At 40.1% G+C, this 25,378-nt stretch overlaps 1 protein-coding gene across 2 annotated transcripts; it reads left to right on the top strand.

The window, feature by feature from the left end:
• Nucleotides 1-3,271: 3,271 nt before the first annotated feature.
• rtet (major facilitator superfamily domain-containing protein rtet) lies at nucleotides 3,272-24,439 on the top strand. 2 transcript variants are annotated; one of them, XM_045758044.2, is made up of 11 exons: nucleotides 3,272-3,370; nucleotides 4,654-4,861; nucleotides 9,668-9,771; nucleotides 12,396-12,554; nucleotides 13,131-13,304; nucleotides 14,666-14,771; nucleotides 19,947-20,167; nucleotides 20,371-20,461; nucleotides 21,982-22,119; nucleotides 23,521-23,615; nucleotides 24,203-24,439. In XM_045758044.2, exons 1-10 carry the CDS (start codon nucleotides 3,287-3,289, stop codon nucleotides 23,604-23,606), a joined length of 1,371 nt encoding a protein of 456 aa, XP_045614000.2. In that variant the 5' UTR covers nucleotides 3,272-3,286; the 3' UTR covers nucleotides 23,607-23,615; nucleotides 24,203-24,439. The 2 variants fall into 2 exon arrangements, with proteins under 2 accessions (XP_045614000.2, XP_045613999.1); XM_045758043.2 differs by having other exon boundaries at nucleotides 3,347-3,573.
• The last annotated feature ends 939 nt before the right edge of the window (nucleotides 24,440-25,378 follow it).

Below are 25,378 nucleotides of genomic sequence, written 5' to 3'. Positions count from 1 at the left end.
TAGATAGTTACCTGTAAGATAGTCCTTAATGTCTGTACTGGAAGATGGAATATCATTTGCAAGGGATGAACCAATGGAAGAGAAGAACCTATTGAACTCAATAGCAGAATCAGAGGCTGAAAGCTGACCATCGTTATTAGACAGGAGAGTCGGTTTGTTATTTAAAGACTTCTTTGATCCCAATATTTGAGAAATTGTTCTCCAAGTTTGTTTAATGTTGCTCTTTATTTGGTTAAATTTATCTTCGTAGTATTTAGTTTTGGCTCGTCTAATTATCTTAGACAGCAATAATGAGTAATTCTTTGAGAATTCTTTGGAGACAATTCCTAACCTATACTTCTTCTCAAGGTCAATAGTTAAGCCTTTTGGTTGTGACTTGTTTTGTAAGCATAGGACAGTGGGTATTATAAAGGCTAAGAGTTTTTTGAAGAAAAGATTGCACTGCTAGGTTGATGTCCACTATGTTACCTAACTCGGACTCCCAGTTGACATTATCAGCAGCAGTTATAAAATTGTCTATAGCAGTTTCATTGTGTAGTCTAAAACGTATCACTCTTGACTCAAGAGGTGGTTTGCTAATGTTAGTTAAGAGAAATGTGGGGTAATGGTCTGTAGTGCTATCGGTGATTATACCTGAAGTAAGCGGAGAGGTTATGTTTGTCCAGATGTGATCTAGCGTCGTGGCAGTGCTATCAGTGATTCTAGTAGGTCTAGTGATTAAGGGTATGAGGAAGCAGGAATTCATACAGTTGAGGAAGCTAACAGCAGTAGGGTGTTCAGGCTCGCAGAGGTCAATATTAAAGTCCCCTGCGATAATTAGGTGGTTTTTGTTCAGTCTGTTATCAAGTATTAGATTTCTAAGGTTTGAGTTGAATTCGGACACATCAGTGTTAGGAATTCTATAAACTGCACCCACAGTCAGGACAGACTCGGCACCCTTGACTCTGAAGCTGGCGAAGATATACTCCCCATAGCAGTCTCTGGTTCTAATTTCTTTTAAGCATGTTAGTTCTTGGTGGTAGTAAAGAGCAGTGCCACCACCTCTCTGAAGTTGACGACAGTTGTGAATTGCTGAGTAGTTAGGCATGTTAAAGAGCTGAGTAGTATCCTCTTTCAACCATGTTTCAGTAAGTATAATAAAAGAGAATTTGTTGTCAATAGCTTCAATCAAAGCACTAACATCATCGAAGTGTTTACCTAAGGATCTAACGTTCAAATTGATTACAGAGATATTGTGATTATGAGTTAATACATTGTTTACATCATGTGCTGCAAAATATCTGCAATTTAGATCATTAAAGTGATAATTGTCATAGATAGTGGATAAGAGGTTAAGTTCAGGGTCTATACTTGTCTGCATAAAAAAAGCTGATTGCAGGAAAAACAAGGGAAGAAAGGCAAATAACAAGGTAGAAATACGCTATAAAATAGGGGAAAAAAATGTACACAATACTGTACAAAGCAAACACAAAAGGGGCTTACAGGGGTACAATAGAGTAAGGGAGTATGGCTAGGCTAGGCAACCTAGGTAATAAATGAGATTAACGAAAAAACATATAAACATGGACTATACAAAACACAAGATATAGAAATACAAAACAAAAATATAAACAAGACTAAGCAATACAAAAACAAATTGAGCAAAAATGAAACATGAGGTAGATTGCTTACAAGTACCCTCAGGTACACTGTAAGTAACAATTTGCAATTTGAGATGCAGGCAAAGCCAGGGGACTCAAAAGACTCAAAAGCTCCAGCTGTGGATGGATTTCAATCCAAAGTTGTAAAGAAACTCGCAAATGCACTATGCATATCACTGAAACTCATTTTCAGAAAATCCTGGACCAAGAGATAGTTCCCCAGGATTGGAAATATGCAAGTCACCCCTGTTATCAAAAAAGGCAGAAAGAACTCGGCAGAAAACTACTGTCTCAACAGTTTTTACCCAATCTCCTAATTTTTATGTAATATCAAACAACCTTATCATTGTGTTCATTGCTGTCTTCTTTTATGTGCTAGCCATATGCTGTATTGTGACTACCAATTTTTTGTCAACTACCATTCAAGCTGTCATTGCAATCAATCTTATATTGTTTCTGCTGTATTGTGCCTACCAATTTGTTGTCAACTACCATTTTAAGCTGTCATTGCAATCAATCATAGCTACCTATGTGCTTTAATATACTGTACCTATAATTTTCTCTCATCTTTTTTTTCATTCCATGTAATCTGTTATCATTTTTTGTCTATAAATTTTGCAAGTATTTACCTCCTTAAAATTTTCTTAGATTAAGGACCTGCCCGAAACGCTGTGCGTGCTAGTGGCTTTACAAGACTGTAATTACCATATTTGTATCCTCACATTCCTTATGTACATTCTTGTATATGCATAAATAAATAAATAAATAAATAAATAAATAAATAAATAAATCGCACATCAGCAAGCTCATGAAGAGAATCCCAAGGGTGGGAATCATACAACATTTCACAGAGAACAATCTTGAAAAATCAACACAACATAGGTTTCTTAAAAAAAATAGATCCTGCCTCACTAACCTGTTCATATTTCTGGAAACTATAACCGGCTATTCAGACAAAGGACTTCTGGTAGATGTAGCTTACATGGACTTTGCTAAAGCTTTTGACAAAATACCACATAAGAGGCTGGCAAGGAAATTGCGGGCACATGGAATAAATGGGGGAATACTGGAATGGATAAAACTGTAGCGAGTACAAACAATATACTCACTACAGCCTCTCATTAGCTTAATGGCGTAACTAATTAGCACTAATTACAGAAGCTATAATCCTTTCCCTAATTACAGGTAACATTCTTTCCATCCTGGTTGGAGGAAGCTGAGGTGCTGTCACCGAATATAAGTAAGCAATAAAGTGAATTGCCGACTTTTTAGTTTTCTTTGTAGTGCTTTTGAATTCTTTCAGATTGAAAGGTTGGTCTAGTTCGTCAGATAAGGCTAAAGCATCATCTATTTTAATATACTAAAAATACACCTCCAGGTGAGAAGTAGCACATGCTATGGTGAGCCCGTAGCCTGACACCTGGTGTTCTTCAACTATATCTTGATCTGATTAGGACCTATTTAGATTATGCAGTTCAGTTTTGGTCACCGTACTACAGAATGGATATAAATTCACTTAAACGTGTCCAGTGTAGGTGGACACGTTTAAGTGAATTTAACCTATGAACCTGGTGGGTTATATGGAGTTTATTAGGTAGTATACCTAAGCTTGTTAATACACATAAATAAAATAAGTGAATGAATGAATGTGTGAGGAACGCAACTTCCATTTTCTACGAGTGTTTGTAAACAGTCCAACGTCAGTCAGTACAGCTGCCACCGCTCTCAAGGTGGGGACTCGCTCGCTCCCTCCCTGTACTTTCTAATTTCTGCTTAATGTTTTGCCTATATAACACATGCTCAGAATTTAGTTAACGTTGTATTAATTGTTTGTATGTGAGTGTTGAGGAGGAGAGTGTGCCCACTAGCAGCACGGTGTGTCCAGGTGTTACTCTCCCGGTAAACCAACCTGAACCGGTATCTCCAGCGTCCGGTAAGCCTTGTCGCTCTCTCCTCCTCTTTATACTACACCTCATCTTATATAAATGAAAGTTCTTATAGCAACTACTGGGTAGAAAGAACCAATATATAGTGATGGACCTCCAGAAAATTAGCTTTTTTTATTGTTGAATTTGGACAAACCGGAATTTTGAACCGCAACTTAAATATAATTGTTTTTTTTTTAGATATATATACAAGAGCTGTTACATTCTTGTACAGCCACTAGTACGTGTAGCGTTTCGGGCAGGTCCCTGGAGTACGATCCCCGCCGCGAAGAATCGTTGTTACAACCAAGTACACATTTTACTGTTGAGTTAAACAGAGGCTACAGTTAAGGATTTGCGCCCAGTCAATCCTCCCCAGCCAGGATACGAACCCAGGACAAAGCGCTCGTGGAACGCCAGGCCCATCCTAAAATGAAAGTTCTTATAGCAACTACTGGGTAGAAAGAACCAATATATAGTGATGGACCTCGAGAAAATTAACTTTTTTCATTGTTGAATTTGGACAAACCAGAATTTTGAACTGCAACTTAAATATAAGAACCTAACCTAGCAATCGTAGGCCTATTATATGCAATCGTGGGCCTAACATAGTACATATATATGCTGTACTACGCCTAAGAATATTTAAGTTTGGATTTTTGTTTTCTAATTTTTCTGGACTATAAAGTTAATAGTACTAAAAGTGGTTTACTGGTGGTCTGTCACAACGTATTCATACTTTTGACCAAATAGTTACTGCAAGTATTATCATTTCCGTAGGGCACATTGCTTTATACTGCCTCCATACCACACCAACACACAGTCCCCGTGGCGTAGTGGTAAGACGCTCGCCTGGCATTTCGTGAGTGCTTTATCCTGGGTTCGTATCCTGGCTGGGAATCCATTTTATGCTTACAAATGAATACATTTATAAGTTGAATTAAAAAGGTGAGGATAGACTGACATCACTCATCAAAAGGTATTTTTATATAAATTCAGGACCTTCTATAATATAATTCAATTAATTGAAACTTTTTCTAATAGAAATATGCTTTTCTTTTTCTAATAAAATATGCTTTATATTTCAGGCTTTTTTCAAGATGCAGGCTGTAATGTTCATAAGTTTGGTGTTGGACCTCCTGGGTTTCACTGTGATATTACCCTTATTTCCTGCATTGCTGGACTATTACTCCAAAAATGATGCGAGTGGACTCTATGCAGCATCACTTACTTGGGTAATCACATTTCAACAATGGATAGGAATACCATCAAGGTTCCATTCTGTTCTCTTTGGAGGTGAGATTCTTTGTTTTATTATTCTCTAGACCCAATGCCTTACATCCATGAACTCCCTATCCAACCTATCCTCTTGAATAATGGATTGCATTTTCACATCAAAATCCCCAACAGAAAATATGATATACATTGTACTATAAATCGTGGTGCTTCACAAACATTCACATTTTCTATAAGTGGGTCAATATGTTAAGTTAGGCTCTAACATTTTAGTACAGCATCTTCTATCCATTGTGGAACTCTAGAGGATGGACTGCCTCTACAGGAAGTTATCACTACACAAACTTTTCACTCTAGCTCTGTATAGGTCTTTATTTCCAGTGCATTGGTATATGCTTGTGCTGTGTATCTTACTATGGTTCTTCAGACCCAAAGTTCACTTAGTAGTAAATGAGGTACCTGAGAGTTCAACCTATACTTTTTAGTCAAAAACAGAACAAGTTGTAAGGGCATGAGCTTCTGAGCCTTACCTAGAGTACAGGTTATCAAAACCCATCTTTACTTCTTAGAAACTAAATGGCACTAGAGGTCTAAGACTAATAATAATTCAATAACCAACATACCTGGGCAGACACACTTCACTGCTAGGGTTAAACAGGTTACAAAATTTATTTCTGGAGTTTAAATCTACTTTACAGGATTACTTAAAGTGAGAGTGATAATTTCACAAAACGTGTACTTCTCATAAGAATTACTTTAAATAGTGGTTCCACAAAAACCGGGACTTAAAAGTAGTTACGTTACTTTACAATAGCCCAATTAAAATGGTAAAATTCCAGATACACGAACACAAAGGTTCCACTAACACATTTAACATGAACAATGCCTGATGAAGTAAGGATGGGTTTCGATAGCTTGTACTCTTGGGTATGGTTTAGAAGCTCGTGCCCTTACAAGGCATACCAAACTTGGTAGCAAGAGCAGACATGCGGTCACAACTTTCATATTTTGCTGTGAGTTCTTTTTTCACTTCGATCGTGGTTCTAACTACTGTAATTTTCTTTCATCACTTTTACTTTCTTTCTTAGGTGCCATGGTGACTTATTTACATTAAGAATATAGAAAATAAGATGTAAGAAAATTTTTATAGATTGATCAGTTTTCTTGAAAGTGTAGAATTTTGCAACATAAATATTCTGTAAGGTATGGCCAATTGTCTAATGCTTTGTTTGTTCATTTGTCAGAAAATTCTCACCAAATTGATTGGGAGATGGCTTCTTTAATAACGAATTGTAAAAGTGTTTTCAAAAGGAACATAATTGAATCTGCTTTAATACAGATTACAAAATTATGTAATTTGAACATTAGCAGTGGTTTATATAATTTAGATCCATTTTTAATTGATCAGTTAAAGGGCGATTTGAGTAGGATCATTGATATACATTTGTCTCACCAATTCATTGTTAATATACACTATCTTATGCTATTATTATCATCCATGTATGGACCTATTGGCCCATATGATGCAGCTCTTGTATATATCCACCTAATCCCATTCATATATATGTCATTGTGCCTCACTTCACTTCGCCTCTCTCTCTCCTACCTATGTATGTCCAAACTTACTGACTTGTAAATCATTCCTTCTGAAGATGTATTATTAAAATACGATAATACTTAAGGAAATTCCTGTTTCAATTCTTCCTCCGTGGTCTGACACTGTTACATTTTTCATCATGTGTTAATTTTCATGATTTACACACACAAAGACAACAATGAAGGAACAGGTAATGAAACTGAGGATAGGGGCAGACAGATTCACTACAAACGACAAAAAAGTGTGCGAGGAACTCAATAAGAAATTCCAGGAAGTATTCACATTAGAGCAAGAAGTTCCAGAAATAAGAGAAGGAATAGTTAACCAGGCACCACTAGAGGAATTTGAGATTACCAGTGGGGATGTAAGGAACCTTTTGCTAGAGTTGATGTAACAAAGGCTATAGGCCCGGATGGAATATCACCATGGATACTAAAGGAAGGAGCAGAAGCACTGTTCCTGCCACTCTCCATGGTGTATAACAAATCACTGGTAACAGGTGAACTGCCAAAAATTTGGAAGATGGCAAACGTAGTCCCGATATACAAGAAGGGGGATAGACAGGAGGCACTGAACTACAGGCCAGTGTCCCTAACTTGCATACCATGCAAGCTACTGGAGAAAATTGTGCGAAAAAAGCTAGTGGAACATCTGGAGCGAAGGAACTTTGTGACACAACACCGACATGGTTTCAGGGATGGCAAGTCATGCCTCACAGGATTAATTGAATTCTACGATCAGGCAACAAGAATCAGACAAGAAAGAGAGGGGTGGGCAGACTGCATATTTTTGGATTGTCAGAAAGCCTTTGACACAGTACCACACCAGAGACTAGTGCGAAAGCTGGAGATGAAGGCAGGAGTGAAAGGGAATGTACTCCATTGGATGAGGGAGTACCTAAGTAACAGAAGACAGCGAGTCGCTGTCAGGGGTGAGGTCTCAGATTGGCGAGACGTCACCAGTGGAGTCCCGCAGGGTTCAGTCCTTGGACCCATACTGTTTCTTATGTATGTAAATGATCTTCCAGATGGTATAGAATCATTCCTCTCATTGTTTGCTGATGATGTAAAAATTATGAGGAGGATTAAGACGGAGGAAGACAGTACGAGGCTACAAGATGACCTAGACAGATTGAATGAATGGTCCAACAAATGGCTGCTAAAGTTCAACCTGAGTAAATGTAAGGTAATGAAACTAGGCAGTGGAAACAGGAGGCCAGACACAGGATACAGAATGGGAGACGAAGTCCTTCATGAAATGGACAGAGAGAAAGATCTAGGAGTTGATATCGCACCAAACCTGTCTCCTGAAGCCCACATCAAGAGAATAACATCTGCAGCGTATGCGAGGCTGGCTAACATCAGAACTGCCTTCAGGAACCTGTGCAAGGAATCATTCAGAATCTTGTTTACCACATATGTAAGACAAATCCTGTAGTATGCGGCCCCAGCATCGAGCCCGTACCTTGTCAAGCACAAGGCGAAGCTTGAAAAAGTTCAGAGGTATGCCACTAGGCTAGTCCCAGAACTAAGGCATGAGTTATGAGGAAAAGCTGCATGAAATGCACCTCACGACACTGGAAGACAGAAGAGTAAGGGGAGACATACAATACAATACAATACAATACAATTTTATTTAGGTAAGGTACATACATACAATAAATATTTACAAGGATTGTTTGACTTATAGGTAGAGCTAGTACATACAATGCCTAAAGCCACTATTACGTAAAGCGTTTCGGGCATAAAAGTTCATGATCACTGTTCATAAAACATGATCACTACCTACAAAATTCTCAGAGGAATTGACAGGGTAGATAATGATAAACTGTTTAACACAGGAGGTACGCGAACAAGGGGGGACAGGTGGAAACTGACTATCCAAATGAGCCACAGGGACATTAGAAAGAACTTTTCCAGTGTCAGAGTAGTTAACAGGTGGAATGCATTAGGCAGTAATGTGGTGGAGGCTGACTCCATACACAGCCTCAAATGTAGATATGACAGAGCCCAGTAGGCTCAGGAATCTGTACACCAGTTGATTGACATATATATATAAAGTAAATGCCTCTAGTCTCTCCCCTCATGTGAATGAATTATAAAATATATATGCAGTGTATGTATGTATGTGTGTGTATGTTTGTGCCACAGAAGAGGAGAGATGGCAGGTCTCCATCCCTCTCCAAAGCAAAGGAGAGGGATGGAAAACAATACCTAAAGCAACACAAGAACAATGAGGGCAGGGACACTGATCAAATACCGGGCCACATAACCCTGTTAGATTACCAAAATTCACGACCCTGAATATTGGCCCAAGACATGATGGATTAAAATACATTTATGCAAGAGCAGCATATTTGCAAACACCATGGGCTTGAGGGTAGACCACAGGTTGGATAGGCTCAGTAACACTAGACAACCTGGGAAATGTGATCCTTGGAACTAGGAACCAAGGAAACAGGATCAACTCACAAGGCATCCACTGTTGCAGAGTCAGTGGCAGGTAACGGTGAAGACCGCTACCAGACATAGTGCGAAAGGCAGGAGTGAAAGGGAACGTGAAGACCGCTACCAGACATAGCAAATTATGCACCCTCAGCTGAACCAACCAAGCATTACTCACCAAAGGACTCCTGCAGAAGCCTGCCAACTCATTCTGCGACAGAAATGAAGACAGCTGCAGATGAAAAAACCACCCGTCAGGGCCAAATGAGCAAAACACCCTCCTCCAGAGGAGAACACGAAGCTCCCCAAGCCAACAGCTGGAGGCAAGGGCCAAAAAAATACCACTTTAAATGAAGGTGATGTAATGCATGCACCTTGCCTAGGCCTTACCTTGTTAGCAGTGCATTGCCTGGGCCTCCCTTAGCAGAGCATCTAAGGACCCTGGAAACCTCCACTGGGGCTCAGTGGTCCAATGGATGCATCCCAATGGGTCCCATCTTGCTTTGTACATCTTTGAAGGTTGCTCTGTTCCCTTGTCTCAGGGTGACAATCACCAGTTCTGCCTCTGTCATGCTGCCTGTAGGGTCGGTGACACCTTAGACCACGAGTCCTGCGAGTGGTGTGGTGAAATTCATTTGCATGACTGATGCCATGGTCTTAATACATTCATATCAGCCCAGATAGCTCCAAGGGAGCCTCCGGGTCTTACCCATAAAATGGCATTTCATTACATTCAACGCAACAGTATATAATATCTGAAATGGAAACAAGAACAATGATTCATTTATGTATTTAAAATGTTTTAATTTCCTTCTCTCTACACAGGTCTGTTGGGGTCATTGTTTTCTTTTCTACAGTTCTTAGCCTCGCCCATAACTGGAGCTATGTCGGATGTGTATGGACGCAAGCCTATCTTTATTTGCTCTCTGGTATGACCCCCTTGATGTATTTGTTTTAATGGGGATTTGGGTGAAATATTGCTAAACACACTTTTCCTAACTTAAGGTGTATCAATGCATTGGCATCGGTATTGCCAATAGCACCAGCCTATTTTTGGGAAAGCCGTGGCGGCTCCCTGAAGCTATGATGATGATACTGTATAACTTACGAAACCCTCAGACGTTTTGGAGCCGGGAACAGGGTAAAGGAGCAGGGCTAACCACTGCCAGCAGGAAAGGAATCGGGGGAGCGGGCAAAGCCAAGGTCGAAGCGACCAACACCCCAAATTCTGGGTCCCTAAAACTGTCTATTGTATTTATATAATAAAATGTGTGAACCATCACTATACTTAAAATTATGGTGTGCATATTAGTGATTCAATTATTATGTTCATAAAATAATAAACAAATAGTTTTGCTGTTATTACACTATATACACAGGTTATAAGTATCTGCATGTTTTGTTCACCATAACGAAGCACCAAGTTGGTATGGTGAGTCAAAACACCAACGAGTGGGCTGCCACACCCAACCAGCAAACGCCACTTCCTTCCCTCCCTCAACACCTCACTCGCCAACATATTCCTCCTCCCACCATATAGGTTTTGCTTTTATTCACTATATACAGACGTTATACTGTATATAAGTATCATTGTGTTTTGTTCACCATAACTGTACAACCAAGCTGGTATGGTGCCCAAACAGCATAGTGGCCACTCTACACAGCATGGCAAGTCATGCAGACTGTTACAAACCTTACCTCCTGTGGAGGTTAGTACTTATTATAAATTGTTGGTGGACACATTGGAGAATGTTTTTTTGAAATAAATCTGCAGCTGATATCAGGGAGGTCGCGAGTCACCACTAATACTCTGCCAAGCAAAGTAGTACCTTCTCAGCTGGAGATTGTTTAGGAATAATGTGTACCAGAATAGCCGAACTATGTGAGGGAAAAATGGACTCGGTCAAAAAGCACGCATGGGGAATATGGTAAATGAAGTCAATAAAGGTTTGATTGCAATTGTAAAGAATAGAGTATTAAAGGGTAATGACGCAAAAGTGGTGGACACCATCTATGACATGAGGGGAGGTGGAATGTTGACGACCAGGCCTTTGCTTACTGAGGGTTTTTCTCCGGCCGTACAGTCAGAAAAGCCATAGTTTCATCTTAACAGGGTTGCAAGATAGGGTACAGTACTCAGGCAGTCTATGGTGCTGTTTTCTGTGAGTGCCAAGGTTTCCTAGTGGTTTATATTTGTGTGTCACCGGTGGGCAGGTGTGGTGGCTGTGTGCACAGTTCCAGGTTTGGGACCGAGAGCCATAGGGTGTCCAGAGCCCATTTTGGAGTTTTATTAACCAGGTTGTTATCTTCGGATTGAGTTGAATTGTAAGGAGTACAGTTATTGCCATATGTTATATAGTGTCTTATACATATAAATTTGTGTCTTTTGTACTTGGCTGTTTCCCTACTCCTTGATCTTCCCTTGGCTTAAGAAAAAGCCTCTGTTTCCCTAGACAACGTTTAAAATTCATTACCACACACCCCCATTCCTGACACAGATGACACCACCTCCCTCACTAAAATGCCTCCTCCCAACATACTCCTTTTGCTGTTATTACACTAATATGCACATTATATATAAGTATCTACATTTGTGTTCACTATAGCGAACCACTAAGCTGGTATGGTGAGTGCAAACAACAGGTGTCCACACAGATTCAGCAGACGACACTACCCTCCCTCCCTCAACATTACTCCTCCCACACAGTACTAATTCTCACAACATTCCTGCTATTATCACAATTCTGGTCATTTTTGTCACAGTCGGGAGTCTTCTGTAATACTGTCATCGCTAAATAATAGCAGTTACATATTTATTTGGACATTTTTAGGCAATGCTGTGGTCACAAGCTGAACAGCAGTGCTGTTAGCTCATGCTGCGTGCACCAGCCTTGGTTGCTTACTCAGTACTGAGGCTCTCACATCGGAGAATATTGCCCATGATTTTTTTAAACACGGCATCTGTTTACAAGAGCCCTGAGGAAGCTGATGTGAACCCCCGTGTAGCCGTGGGCCATTTGAATTGTGGCCGTCACCGTCATATATGTATGCCATGCGCATGGTGGGACACGTTACTCCTGTCGTATATATATATGCTATGCGCAGTTTAAGGGTTAAATGATGCTGTGGGCATGAGCTGCATAATGGTGCTGTGAGCTGCTGCTCTATGCACAGCACATGGTTGCTTTGTTAGTATTAAGACCTTGACACCCAAGAGGGGTGCCTACAATTATTTTCCAAATTGGCATCTGTTTACTGGAGGCCTTAAGAAGCGAATGTGAGCCTCATGCATTCATGGGAGTTTTAAATCTTAGGCGGTTATTGAATACATCCCTGATTGTGACACAGTTGAAGGGTTAAAGGGGATGACCATTAGTAGATGATGATAAAATAAACTTGATAAGCAGTACATCCAGTTAAAATTACTTTATTTTTTTTAGGTTAAAAATTCTGAAGATTATGATTGCTGAACACATGGGATATAAAAAGGTGTTAAACAATTGTTTACACTTACACTTAAGGTATTGATAACCTAACAGGCATTTTGTTTCAGATAGGAGTTGCCGTCTCATATGGGATGTGGGCAGTAGCTAGCAACTTTACTTTGTTTGTATTGGCCAGGATCATTGGAGGCACGACTAAAGGAAATGTATCTCTTGCTTACTCCGTTATGACTGACATCTCTGATGAAAAATCAAGAGCCAAAGGGATGGTAAGTTTATGTAAATATTTAAAGTGTGCAATTACTGTGTTCAGAAATTTGTCATTAACTAGAAAACAATGAAGTAAGTGAAGGATAAACAGCTATGTAGCATTAGCCAGACTTGGCTGGCTATTTCTTAAGCAGTTGTGAGTGGGAATGCTCTAGCAAATACATAGTTTAATTTTAAAGAGGATATCCATTAATCATTAATGTCGGCTGATGAGTGTTACCCTAATAAATTTACAACCCAATTGAATTTTTTGAGTGTTGCCTTAATCAATTTACAACCAAATTCACTCATTATTTTAAGTTATGCTCAAAATGCTATGTTCAATTAGTGCCTTTATAAAAGCTTCAAATACTGTACCTATTAAATAATCACTATCATATGACCCTTTATGTATCTTATAATTAAAATATTGTTACTTTATTATTATTAGTAGTAATAATTAGGATAGTTTTTGAGAGTTTAAATTAGGATGAACATTTTGAGTTTTAAAACTAAGATCTAGTTTTAACAAAGTTTAAACTAGTCTTGTATTAATATTGTTTCTCTAGTGTAATGTAATGTACTTTATTTCCCAGGCCTTAATAGGAGTTGCATTCAGTGTTGGGTTTACCATTGGTCCTGCAGTGGGAGCCGTATTCTCCCGCTGGGGAAGCACTGGCTGGTTTGCAGCTTCTGCTGTGTATGCGCTCTCTCTTGCTCTCTGCAACATAGTTTATTTTTACATCTTCTTCAAAGAGACTTTACCAGAGGTAGGTTATTTTCCTTTAATGAATATGTTCCCAAATGTCACATACAAAGAATAATAATGTATATTATACACTTAGTTTATGTATTTTGTTTATTCTAAGCACTTGTTTCTATAAGAGCATACAGAGTGATGAGATTCTCAGTTTTGTTTTGCTCTGTTCAGGTGAAGCAAGTGTTTGAGAGATGGTGACAGCTCCATAGATTTAGATTTGTTACGGTAGTGGCTCTGGAGGACTGGTGTTTGTTAGCCAGTATCACTTTACCATACTGATAATACAGTATGCCTAACCCTTATTGACTACAATTTTGCTGTTTATTTGCTTTTTAAAATTCCTGCATGCATCATGGCATCTCCCAAACATCTTAAAAGTTCTCACTTATCCTAAGATACCTCCATAAAAAATGTAAAGTGACGTTTGCTCTTTTAGTGACAGAGACTCGAGTAACATCTCTCGGTCAGGTGCATAACATGAATTAATCAATCATACACACAATTAGTCTTTACTCTGTTGCCACATTTGTAGATGCTTACCTCTGTAAAGAATATACTGTATAGAATTGTTAATGCTAGCATTCTGACCCTTTGCTGTGCATCCAACCATAAACGCTATGAGCCTCTCATGACTACTTAGTGACACCTAAGATGTTAACACTTTTTTCTGGAAGGGCTCCCTGGTTGCTACCTGGCAAAGCTCCACCATATTCAATCCACACCAGGCTATTGCAAGTCTAGCATACCAAGAACTAGATGCCAAAACCTGGTCTCCTCTAAAGAGGTGCAAGGAGCTGAAAACTCGTTAGTTTCCAGTGGTAGTTTAACCAGAATAGGGGCATGTTTTGAAGCGCTTACCTTTCTGGGTGCCTGGCCCAGTCGATGGCAGACATAGAATGCTCCAAATCACACATGCATTTCTATAGGCCATTGCTCCTTGTGCCTCTCTGAGGGGCTAAGTTCTGGCTCATGGTCCCCGGTAGGCCTAGAATTCCATTAACACTGACTGATGCCAAAACCTAATAATATAAATATCAGCCTGGATAGCTTTTGCTGCTCGTTGATTGCCCACCCTTGGGGTCAGCTGGGGTTTTCATGGCCACTGTTTGACTTGAAGGCCTAGAACTCCAGTATATCAACCCGGTATAACTCTGGGAAGCCTCCGGGACTCGCCCAGAAAATGGCATTTCATTACATTCAACCTTGTTTTTTTCACCCATGTTATTGAGCATTTAATATGTGCACTTTGATTGCCACTTTCCCAGAATGCATTTCCTCTGCATATTAAGAGTTTCTCCTCTAGTTTTAATAAAATACCTTAATATATTTAAAATAAAAATGTTAGTGCGTTTTATGTTTATATTATTTCAGACAAAGAGGAGGACATCAGTTGCCTCTGGATTGTCTCAGGCTTGGGAGCTTATCAACCCAAAGTCACTGTTTTCCTTCAGTCCTGTCAAAGGACTTGAAAAGGAGGGTAAGGAGTAATCAGTAAATATTGCTGCTCTTTTAAGAATATTATTGTTCATTTGTACATGACAGTGCTTTAAACAAATAAATGTAATTATCTAAGTGTAATTACGTTAATGTACTTACAGGATGAGAGCTATGCTCGTGGTGCTCTGTCTTCCCAGTATTGTACTTTGTCATATGACACTGAAACTACTGTACTCTTGGTTTTGGGCTCCATCACCTTCTCGCTTAATTTGTTCCAACTAACTACTATTCTGTTTGCAAAAGAGAACTTTCTTATATTTTTTGGCAATTTATTTTCCTTAGCTTTAATCGATGACCTCTTGTTCTTAAAAGTGCAGGTTTCAAGAATTCCGCTTCATAACTTTTGTCGATTCCTGTTACATTTTGTATGTAATTATTATACTGTATTGCCTCTTTCTCTTCTATCAACTAGCTTTGGCATATTTAACACCTCTAGCCTCTGCTTGTAGCTCTTGTTTTTCAGTTCCAGAAGCCATTTTGTAGCATGCCTTTGCACTTTTTAAAGTTTATTAATGTGCTTATTGAGATATGGGCACAATAAAACTGCTGCATATTCTAATTTTTGTCTCACAAAGGTCATGAACAATTTCTTTAATATTTTACCATCCATGTATTTAAAGTGATCATGAAATTGGAAAGCATAGCCATAGGTTCCTCACAGTGTTCTCTATGTGATTCTTGGGTGACAATTTTCTATCCAGAACCAACCCTAGATCTCTTTCTTTGGCAGAATTATTGAATACCTTTTCACATAATTTTTAGTTTGTGTATGGCTTATTTTCTCCTATTCTACATTCCATAACATGGCATTTATTCATATTGAATTTCCATTTGCCAAGTGTTGCTCCATACACTTGTTATGTATAAGTCACATTGAAGGGCATGACAATTGTCTAAGTCTCTTATCTTCCCCAATAGCTCAACATCATCAGCTAACATGTTCATGTAGTTCTGTATTCCTGCTGGTAGATGGTTTATATAGATGAGGAACATTACTGATGCAAGAACTGGACCCTGTGGTACTCCATCAGTAACACTTCTCTAGTCTAATCAATTGCCTCAGATTACCACCTCATCTTTTTGTCAGAAAATGTTTCATCCATGTCATCCCTCCAGTTTGCATGTCATCCCTCCAGCTTGTTCCAGTTTCCAGAACAACCTCATGTGGGACTGTTTTTAAAAGCATTTTTAGGTTCAGATAAACAGTCAATCCAACCATCTGTTTCCTGTGGAATCTGTGTGACTCTTATAAAAACTAAGTATATTTGTTATACAAGATTTTCCTGTTTGAAAGGCACACTGTCTGTTACTGTATGATTTCTCTCCAAGTATATAGACCAGAAGCCAAACCCTGGCCCTCTCAAAGAGATGCACAGAGCAGCAGATCTATGATCACCTTCACCAAATGAACAACCATCAGAAATGTAGAGAATCAAAACAAACAGCAAGGCAAATGTAAACGAATCGGGAAAGGATCCACCCAGCAGTTAGGTTGTCCACTCACTAGCAGCTGCCCACTACCAGGTGGTAGCAGTGGGGAACTACTGGTTCTATCCAGTGAACCACTTCAATCAATTGCCTGCTGTCAACTATGACTGACTAATTCTAGCTGCTAGAAACCCTTCAGAGCCCACATTATTTTCCAGATGGGTGTTAGCCATTCTTTGGACTGTATATTTGGGGGCCTAAGTTGCTTAATCTTGAAAGGGGTTCATTTTCCTGGTGAGTTCGGGTGTCTGTCCCTGAGAAGCCAGCTTCCAGTGTAAAGTGCTTCCCCCTAAGTAGTGCAAGGGTTTGTGACTCCTGTGAGGCAAGGTTGGGGATGATCAGGGTTTCTTAGTGCACAAGAGGGCATGTGCTAATTTATACTGTACTGCATGCTGGTGACACTTTTGCAGCTGCCTCATGTTGTTTTAGGCTGCATTAAATGTCAGTTAATATCGACCCCCCTGTGCCTGGGATCCCTGCCCTGTCTTTACCTTCAAATCCTGAAAAACCTTAGTGGTCTTTGATGTTATTCAGGATTAGTCAGCCCACTGAGCGTGCAATCACTGGTTGCAAGTTTGATGAATGTCCATTCTTACTGCCTCCACCATACCACCTGTTGCATGGGCGATATCTTCCACCTGGAGGCCTGCGAAGTCTGTCATCCTTGGATCTCCATACTGGCTGAGCCTTCATCCAGAAACGATGCTTTTCAAGCAGCATCTGCAGGAGCCTGAACTTTGCCTGTTTAGTATATCTCATGGGCAGTTTTTGTCTCCAGGCATTATACTGGTTCTTTCAGTATGTACTACCATTTTTGCTACCGCTAGGCCCATTGGGTGCATGCACTGTGTGTCTGCTCTAGCTTCCTCTTAGCCTTTGGGCTCTCTGTAGCTAGCCACACAAAGATAGCTCCACACACACACACACACACACACACACACACACACACACACACGAGTTGCATCAACCCTAGGTGTCCTTAATAGCATACTGGAGACCAGAGCGAGAACCTGGCCCTCATCAGAGGTGCAGGTGACTCCTCTACGAGGGATTGTTGGGACATTCTGGGGTGTATTAAGGGTGTGCCTGTACATATGGCATGGTGTTGATCTTTGGGACCATGTTTATCCTGTAGGCTGCGTTCAATATTGGTTCTTTCAGCGAGTCTTGATATTTGGATGTCCTGCTTTGTCTTGCCTACAGCCTCTGACAGGTGTGGTTTGTCATGGATCAACCCACTAAGCCCCACACTCACTACTTGCAAGATTGAGGGATGTCCCTTCACTTTTGCCACAAACCTCTACCACCTGTTAGATGGGAATCGCCATCTACCCTAAGGCCTGCAATGTTTTGATTCACTGGGCCTTCATTTTTTTTTTTTTTTTATGGTGGTGAAGCAGGCTCTGTGAGGAGGGGGTCATCTTCTACTGGGCTTCTCTGACTCCATTCAGATTGCGCTCCAGTTGTTCATTGTCTGAATCATAGTGGTTGCTTCAGTATTTTCCTCTTTGGAGCTGGTCTCTGCAGGTAACTCGACTGTTAGATTCTCTGTACTCACCTGGTTGTACTTGCGGGGATTGAGCTTCGTCTCTTTGGTCCTGCCTTCCCCGCTGTGTTTATTTCTCTGTGTAGTTCCTGTGTTGGATGTGTCCAGTGTTCTCGCAGATGGTCTCGTTTCTGTCCCACTTCCATGAAGTGGACTATCCCATGACATGTCTTTCTGTTCACTCTGTGGAAAGTTCAGTCACTCCAAGGTGGACCTCTTCATGTTGACATGGAACTTGCAACTGCTAGCTTCTGTGATTCTGTTACCTGATAGTGTGGCTCTCAAGGTGGATACCTTTCAGCTGGTCTGGTTGAGGTTGGGGCTCTTTTACATCATCTCTGCAGTTTAGCTGTTATTCTAGGTTTTGTCTAGACTTGAGACTTGTATGGTCAGCATGATCCTTCTGGCTCTGTGGTTCTTCTGGTCTGGTGTCTGACCCCTGGAATTTTTTCCACGGCTCTGCCTCTTTCTGGAGATCGGCCTGGAGATGTTCCTTCCTGGATCGATATTCTCTTCCAACCTTCACATCTTGAGTATTTTGAACAGGTCTATCACTATCTGTATGGTGTGCAGTGGCTGGCTTGTTAGGTATCCCACCTATGTCCTTCATGACAGCAACAGCACGAAGTTTCTTTGCACTATTTGTATTTTTTCATGAGTTGCCATCTATTTCAACCGTGGTTTCTGGATTAGCATCTCATGCCTAATACTGTTGCCTTTTATCATTTCTCCTTGGTAGAGCTGCTTTTGTTAACAATTGGCATCAATACTTCATCAGCGCTGTTCAGTAAATTGTCTCTTGCCTGTTTCACCTTCAGCCAGCTCATTCTTCTGAGCCACCATGATCTCAGGATTGGGTGTTAGTCTTTATTTTGTCCTTTTGTTTTTTGGTTGCCCCTTCAATCCATGATACTTTTTTCAAGGGTGTTGTTGTTGCTGGCCCTCGCTTCTGGTTGTCAGAGTAGGGAGCTTCATGCTTTCTTCCGGAAGCAGGGACTTGGTTTGCAGCCCTCTCCTCCTTTCCTCGTGAAATGTTAGATGGTCAGTTTTCAGAGGGATCCTTTAATGTGTGGGCGTCATGGGCCCCTCGAAGGTCCATGAAGTTCTTCTTCAAGCGTTTCATTGTGGCAACAGTATGTGGGTTCTTGGCGCACTTTCCAGCTTTTTCTCTTCATTGCTTGTCCTCAGGGTTTTTGTCCCCGTGGTCCTGTGCCTCTCCTTTCTTTCTAGCTATTGTTGAATAGGCTGGATTCTGGAAGGGCTCTTAGGTGATTGATGCATAGTTGGTTTGACCAGGGATGCATCATTTGTTTGTTGTTCCAAGGCCTGTTTGTCTTGGGTTATCTGTTGTCATGTTTAGCCAGCTTATTGTCTACCCATTGGCACATAAATTTGAGGCTCTACCTGTATTTCTTTAAAAATTGTCCCAATTAGATTGTTAGACTCCAGGGTTTTGGCAGTGTGCTGGTGACTCATTCCTTGGTGAATGTTCCTGGTCTTTGCTGGGCTTGTGTGGTTATAGAGCAGTTCTCTTGCCACTACTTCCCTCTTTCATAGGGTTTCTTTCTGTGTCTTCTCTATCCCTGGTGTGTTCCCCTTTTGTTTTGTTCTTTGGGATGACATGGCATCAATGACCCATTATAGGAGCCTCCCAGAAAACCAGCATTGACTGTAATGAAATGTCTCTTTCTGGTGGGCGCTACCTTTTCAGGGCTTTTGGTTTTTGTCTTCCTGGCTAATTACTGAGGCTTCTAGTTGAGGGATCTACAAGTTAGGCACTTGGCCACTTGGTGGCGTGCAGGTGTAATTAATGAGTGAACTGCTCTATGACTTGCTTTACTCAGTTCAGGGTCTTGTTTTCTTGGATTTGTTTACATTGCTGTTTGTTTTGGTTCCTCACACCTCTGTAGTTGGGGTCAGGTTTTGGCCTCTGGTCCCCTGGTAGGTTATAATGACTCACAAGGGTATGACATAAATTGAATTTGGTGGGATTATCCAGGAAGCTAGCATCAAAGAACCACCTAGGACCCACCAGCAAGAGGCATTTCATTACATTCAATACTAGATTTTTGCAATGTATAATGCATCAACTTTCGACAATGTACTGTACCTGTCTTTCAGAAAGAGCAAAATTGATTCGGCTGGGGCACGTGTACTTCATATACCTGTTCCTCTATTCTGGCTTGGAGTTTACTCTAACATTTGTGACCCATCATAAACACAGCTATGATTCTATGGCACAAGGCCGTATGTTTTCCTTCTTAGGCGTAGTTATGGCTTTAATGCAGGGAGGTTATGTACGACGGGTAAAAGATGGAAGCGAAAAATCCATGGCAAACAAGGTACAGTATACTAAAATCTTCATTTTCAATCATTAATGATATATGTAACATCATGTACATTTATCCTAGTGTTTAATATGTTATTTTACTTCTAATTTTAATTTTGTTAAATTACTTCTCAGTAACAGTACATGTTGGTATAAATAATTTTAAATGGCTGCAAGAATATATTTGAGTTAAACTGAACAGAATGAACATTCCAGGGTCTTATGATGATGATACCTGCCTTCATTTTAATTGGTGCCAGTGAGACAAACTGGGGTCTTTATACAGGACTGACCTTCTATGCTTTAGGTGAGTAGCTGGACTTAGTAAAGTGTTCTAGCTTTCAGTCTATAGCCCTAACATCTTAATCTCTCTTGGGAGCTCTGTTAAGGGTGCACATAGATGAAGTTTTTTCCAGGAGACATTATCACAACAAACCTCTTTCAAGCTCACTAACCATCACTTCCACCAACCCGTTCATATATTGTTCCACTCATCCCTTCCAAGATGCTGGTTATCTCTGTACCATATTATCTTATTTCACTCTTGTACACCCTTCTCTTTTAAAGAATTATCAGGCATGCTACTAACATGTACATACCAACTCGGTATATTGCTCTTTACTCACAGTCCATAACTCCACATTTCATTGGAGTTATGGAGCCCTTTCACAGTTCTCATATACTATCACAATACTCATCCCACAGACATACACTAGTGGTGTAAATAACGTTTGGAGTTTGTCCATTAATATGAGCTTTGTTTGGCTTTTAGCTGCCACTGAATGTCTTATTGTGATGCACGAGTAAGTGTAGAAACTCATTGGTTTAAACTATATGGCATCAACTCGATTGGCCACATGGTGTTCTTTGAGCTAAGGTTTCTATGTTGCTCCTAAAGTGAACAGCCAAATCATCCACCCAACCATCATAAATAACACTTCAATTGGTTTTGCTATGTAATTTGAGTAGGAAGATAGTAGTCTTATTTTACTCAACCACCAATCAACTGGCTCGCTACAAGTCAGAACAAACACTCCCACACTCTCAAAACAACTGTCGAGCAATAATTAGCAACCCAAGGAACACCAATTATTGCTCTGAAAGCTATTTTTAATGTATGCGATTTGGCCTATTGTTCATCAGGAAGACTTATATATTACTCTTCAAACATATACAGCGCCCTGCACGAAGCACCTCAAACTTATGGAAAACAAAACAAAAAATGACGGTATTGTGTGAAAGATTTTAGACAGAAGTATGTGGCAGGTACATGCTGTCACTACATCCGTTAGCTGCCGACAGGTACTTCCAGGCCGTCATGGTGAGTGGTTATATGCCACATCTTGCTCTACCACCCTGCCTTGTTTTACACACATTGTAGAGGTGCTTGTGGTTTTACATTGTTGTTATGGCATCTACCATGGAACTAAGTAAAGAAACCATGCTCTGACCATTGCTTTAAAGGAGGCTGGCCACCAAACTAACCCCTGCACTGTGCACCTATTTTTGGCAATCATTTTCATTTCAAATCACAAAGAGCGATGAAAACATTAAAAAACTCTTAAAATATGGCCAAATTAAAAAAAAAATAACTTTTTTAAAGTGACAATTTAACAAATTTAACAAATCAAAAAATCATTTGGGCATGACTGGCACAATGTTGAGAAGAGGTATCAAGAACCTTGTCTTATAATTTTCTCCTGCATTACTTAATAATATGAAGTAGCATTCTAACTGAATTACTTCCTTGATATTTGAGTTTTAACTATATAAATTAGGACTAGTGAAATTATTAAAACTGGATAATATATGAGCATCAATTTGCAGGTTCATCCATGATGGTCCCGTGTCTTACTGCACTAGCATCCTGCCATGGTTCAGAATCTCATAAAGGCACTTTGTTGGGCATTTGGAGATCTTTAGGAGCTTTAGCAAGAGCAATAGGACCAGTTGTAACATCTATAGGTAAGTGCACAAAATATTTTTGTTAATTGTATTACACAGTACACAACATTTTTAAAGACCATAGTAAACAGTATTTGTAGAGCATTTAAAAACAACACTAGTGATGTGTTTGGTACAGTGAACCTTCAAATTACCTGGGTTTAGAAAATGCATAGTTCTCATTACAAGCTATTCATTTAACACCAAGCATAATATTTACAAGCATAATACCACACAATAGCACTAGAAAGAGATACCCATCAGTGCCCAAAGCTGTCTGTCTCTTTCCCTTATTCCTGTTCCCTCCCTCAAAACATGCAATCCCAGCAAACACACATCATAACTAAAATGTTTTTTTCTGGGAGGAGCCACTTTGGCTCCCTGGAGCTATCCAGGCTGATAAGTAACTATTAGCTTTCTGGCATCACAGCATAGAGTTCTTGTCTACCAGGGACCACGACCCAGAACCAGACCCACCCTTCTCAGAGAGGCATGAGGAACAATGGCCTATAGAAACCCCTCCGTGTGATTGGGAGCATTCTATGTCTACCATCGACCGGTCAGGCACCCAGAAATGTAGGCGCCCCAAAACAAACCCCTATTCTGATGAAAATATTGCTACCGAAAGCCGAATGAGTGGACAGACCTCCCCAAACGAAAATTAGCAAACGAGCATGATGTCTTCACGTTGCCGTGCCGCTGTCTGCGCAACCCCCCCCCCCTCCCTTGGTGGGGGGGATTAGGGGGGACCCCCAAACCCTCACGCCGGCGATCCAACCAGCAGTTCTTAGGCTGGATGTCAAAAAAACGCAAAAACACTGGCTTTCTGGGGAGAGCCCTGTCGGCTCCCTGGAGCTACCTCACCAAAGATAAGGAAAAAGAGGGAAGGGCCCAGGAGGCAGATGCCACACGCCCTAAACCCAAAATCAAGACAACTGGCAAAACTGAAAAACCCTGCGAACAACCAGGGAGACGCGAACCCTGGAACAGGAAGGAAGAAAGGGAACCCGGGCAACCAAAAGCGAGTCCACGGCCAGAGGCCATGACGCACAGATCACCCAACAGGCCCAAAGCACCAGTGTTAATATTGTAATCTTCAGATACATTCATGGAGCTTTATTTAATATTAACCAATAAATTACGGTAAGCAGTAAGATGATAATATTAAAGCTGTAGAATTCTTTTGAGAGATGAATTGGGGGGTTGAAGTGTCTTGCACCATCAACATGTTTTTCTTAAAAATATTTTTATATAAAATGTATTACTGTAATGGTGTCATCTTGGCTTAATAAATAACATTTTGCTCATTCACACACGCTGCAGTATTTGTCCCTTTGGATTGATTAACTGGAATATATCAGCAGTCAAGGAAAGAAGTATTTTCATTGCACATCCATTAAAACTTGTACATCTTTTTCTCAGGTTTCTGGTCAGTTGGTGCTGAGCTGTGCTACATAATAGGAGGATTGTCCATGCTAATTCCTTTGATTATGCTACAGTCATGCTGACTTCTAATGGTAAACTTTAAACTTTACTTTCTCTTTTATTATGTGATAAAATTTAAATGTATTTACCAAGCTATTTGTTTTCCATAAAAAGTACCTGTCATTTCCCCCTCTAACCCTTATGCTGCTCTGGCCCTTAATGCCTTCAACACTGCCAGCATATTCATATTATTCAACGAATATAGCATATTCATTATAAGTAAATCAATAATTTTGAGGCAATGTAGTAATTAGAACTTGCGACCTGGCAATTCCCAGATGCCTGCCTTAACCGCTCGGCCACAGTGGTACGAAAGCTGACCAACCCAGAACTCTACCAAGTCCTCTGGGAAGTTCTGGAGACCCCAAACTGTGGCCCAACCAGTGTTTTCTAGCAAACACAGCCATATTCAGGTCTATGTTAATGGAATTCACACACTTGCGGCCTAGTCCGGTTGCACTGAAATCACAATGGCATGATATACCAATGAAAATCTGATGGGGGGCATAAGAGTCCCAGTCAGATTTTTTCCTTTCTTTCTTCTCAGATATATGTAAATGATATTAGATTGCATTATTCTTTTTTTATATAAATTAAAAAAATTTTATTGTGCTTGCAGGAGGTGCAGTGACACGCATTAGTGTTACCAAGCCCAAGGCGAGATCAGAGACAGTTGGAGAGGAAAAAGTACTGTACAGTATTTTGTACTTGTGTGACTGGAAACTTGTGAGATTGTTTATTAGTCATGTCAGAGGATATTTATCTTGTATATTTTTATACTATTGTCATATTTGTAAACAAAATTTCAAGTGTAGTAAAACTTAAGTTACTTAGCTTATGGTAACATGCCCATAAAGTCTTTAATTACCTCCATCATATATGTGCATGAGTTTGCAATAATTTTCACTTAAATTTTTCTTAAAATATCTTAAAATATTATGTTTGATAAAATTTATCTGGTAATAAATTGCATTTAGACTCCTGGTTCTGCAAATAAGGTTTTGACAAACAGTTTTTACATGAGGAAGAGATTTACACTATTCTTCAGTTTAATGTATTCAACATTCAGTTTTATACAAGTCTGTGCTCATGCATGTTTATCTAGTGGGGCCAAATGGTGGCTCCCTGTAGTTAACTGCACTGAGATAGCCCCACACATGAGTCACATTAGCCCTAAGAGTCCTTAATAGCCTGCCAGAGGACAAAACTTGGCCCCTCCCACTTACTGGTGGGCAGAGCAGAGCAGAGGATTCATGATTACCCTCACTGAAGAAACAAACCATGCAGAAAATGATGCACCAAGTAGTTAGGTCACAACCCCCCCTTATTTACAGCTAGACACCACTATGGGAACTGCCCGCTCAGGCTCGGTAGCTTTCCGTTTCTCCAGCCCATCCTCAGATTAAGTCCATTCCATCCAGCGGATGACTCCAAAAGTTCATTCATCAATTTTAACATTGTTAACAAAACAGGAATTTTCTAAAATATAATTTAATATTGTTATATATGTATTAGCATACTGTGCATATTTAGGCATTGGTTAGGCTAGGTGTTTAAGTTCTGTTGGCAATTATTTGTAGTATGAAGGTGAAACATTTACAGCGTTGTGGTTCAAACAAAAGTCGTCAGCAAGGCACTTGTTCCCGGAAGTGTTCGGACATCATCTGTTAAAGAGTTGTGTGTAAACCGTTTTTTATTCATAAACGAGATTTTTATTCACAATCGACTTGAGAATGGTCCAGGACGGACCAAAACGTCGTCGTCCCTTCAACTTCTAGTGTGTGGTCTGGTCAAC

The sequence above is a fragment of the Procambarus clarkii genome, chromosome 58 (genome assembly GCF_040958095.1).
Source record: "Procambarus clarkii isolate CNS0578487 chromosome 58, FALCON_Pclarkii_2.0, whole genome shotgun sequence".
Taxonomy (NCBI): Eukaryota; Metazoa; Arthropoda; class Malacostraca; order Decapoda; family Cambaridae; genus Procambarus; species Procambarus clarkii.
The sequence above is the reverse complement of the archived record's forward strand: the minus strand, read 5'-3'. Positions and strand labels throughout refer to the sequence as shown.

Coding starts and splice junctions, on each gene's coding strand:
- rtet (XM_045758044.2), top strand. CDS start 3,287: ATGTGTGAGGAACGCAACTTCCATTTTCTACGAGTGTTTGTAAACAGT. Junction 12,555..13,130: donor AATCAAGAGCCAAAGGGATG/GTAAGTTTATGT, acceptor TTTATTTCCCAG/GCCTTAATAGGAGTTGCATT. Junction 22,120..23,520: donor ACCAGTTGTAACATCTATAG/GTAAGTGCACAA, acceptor TCTTTTTCTCAG/GTTTCTGGTCAGTTGGTGCT.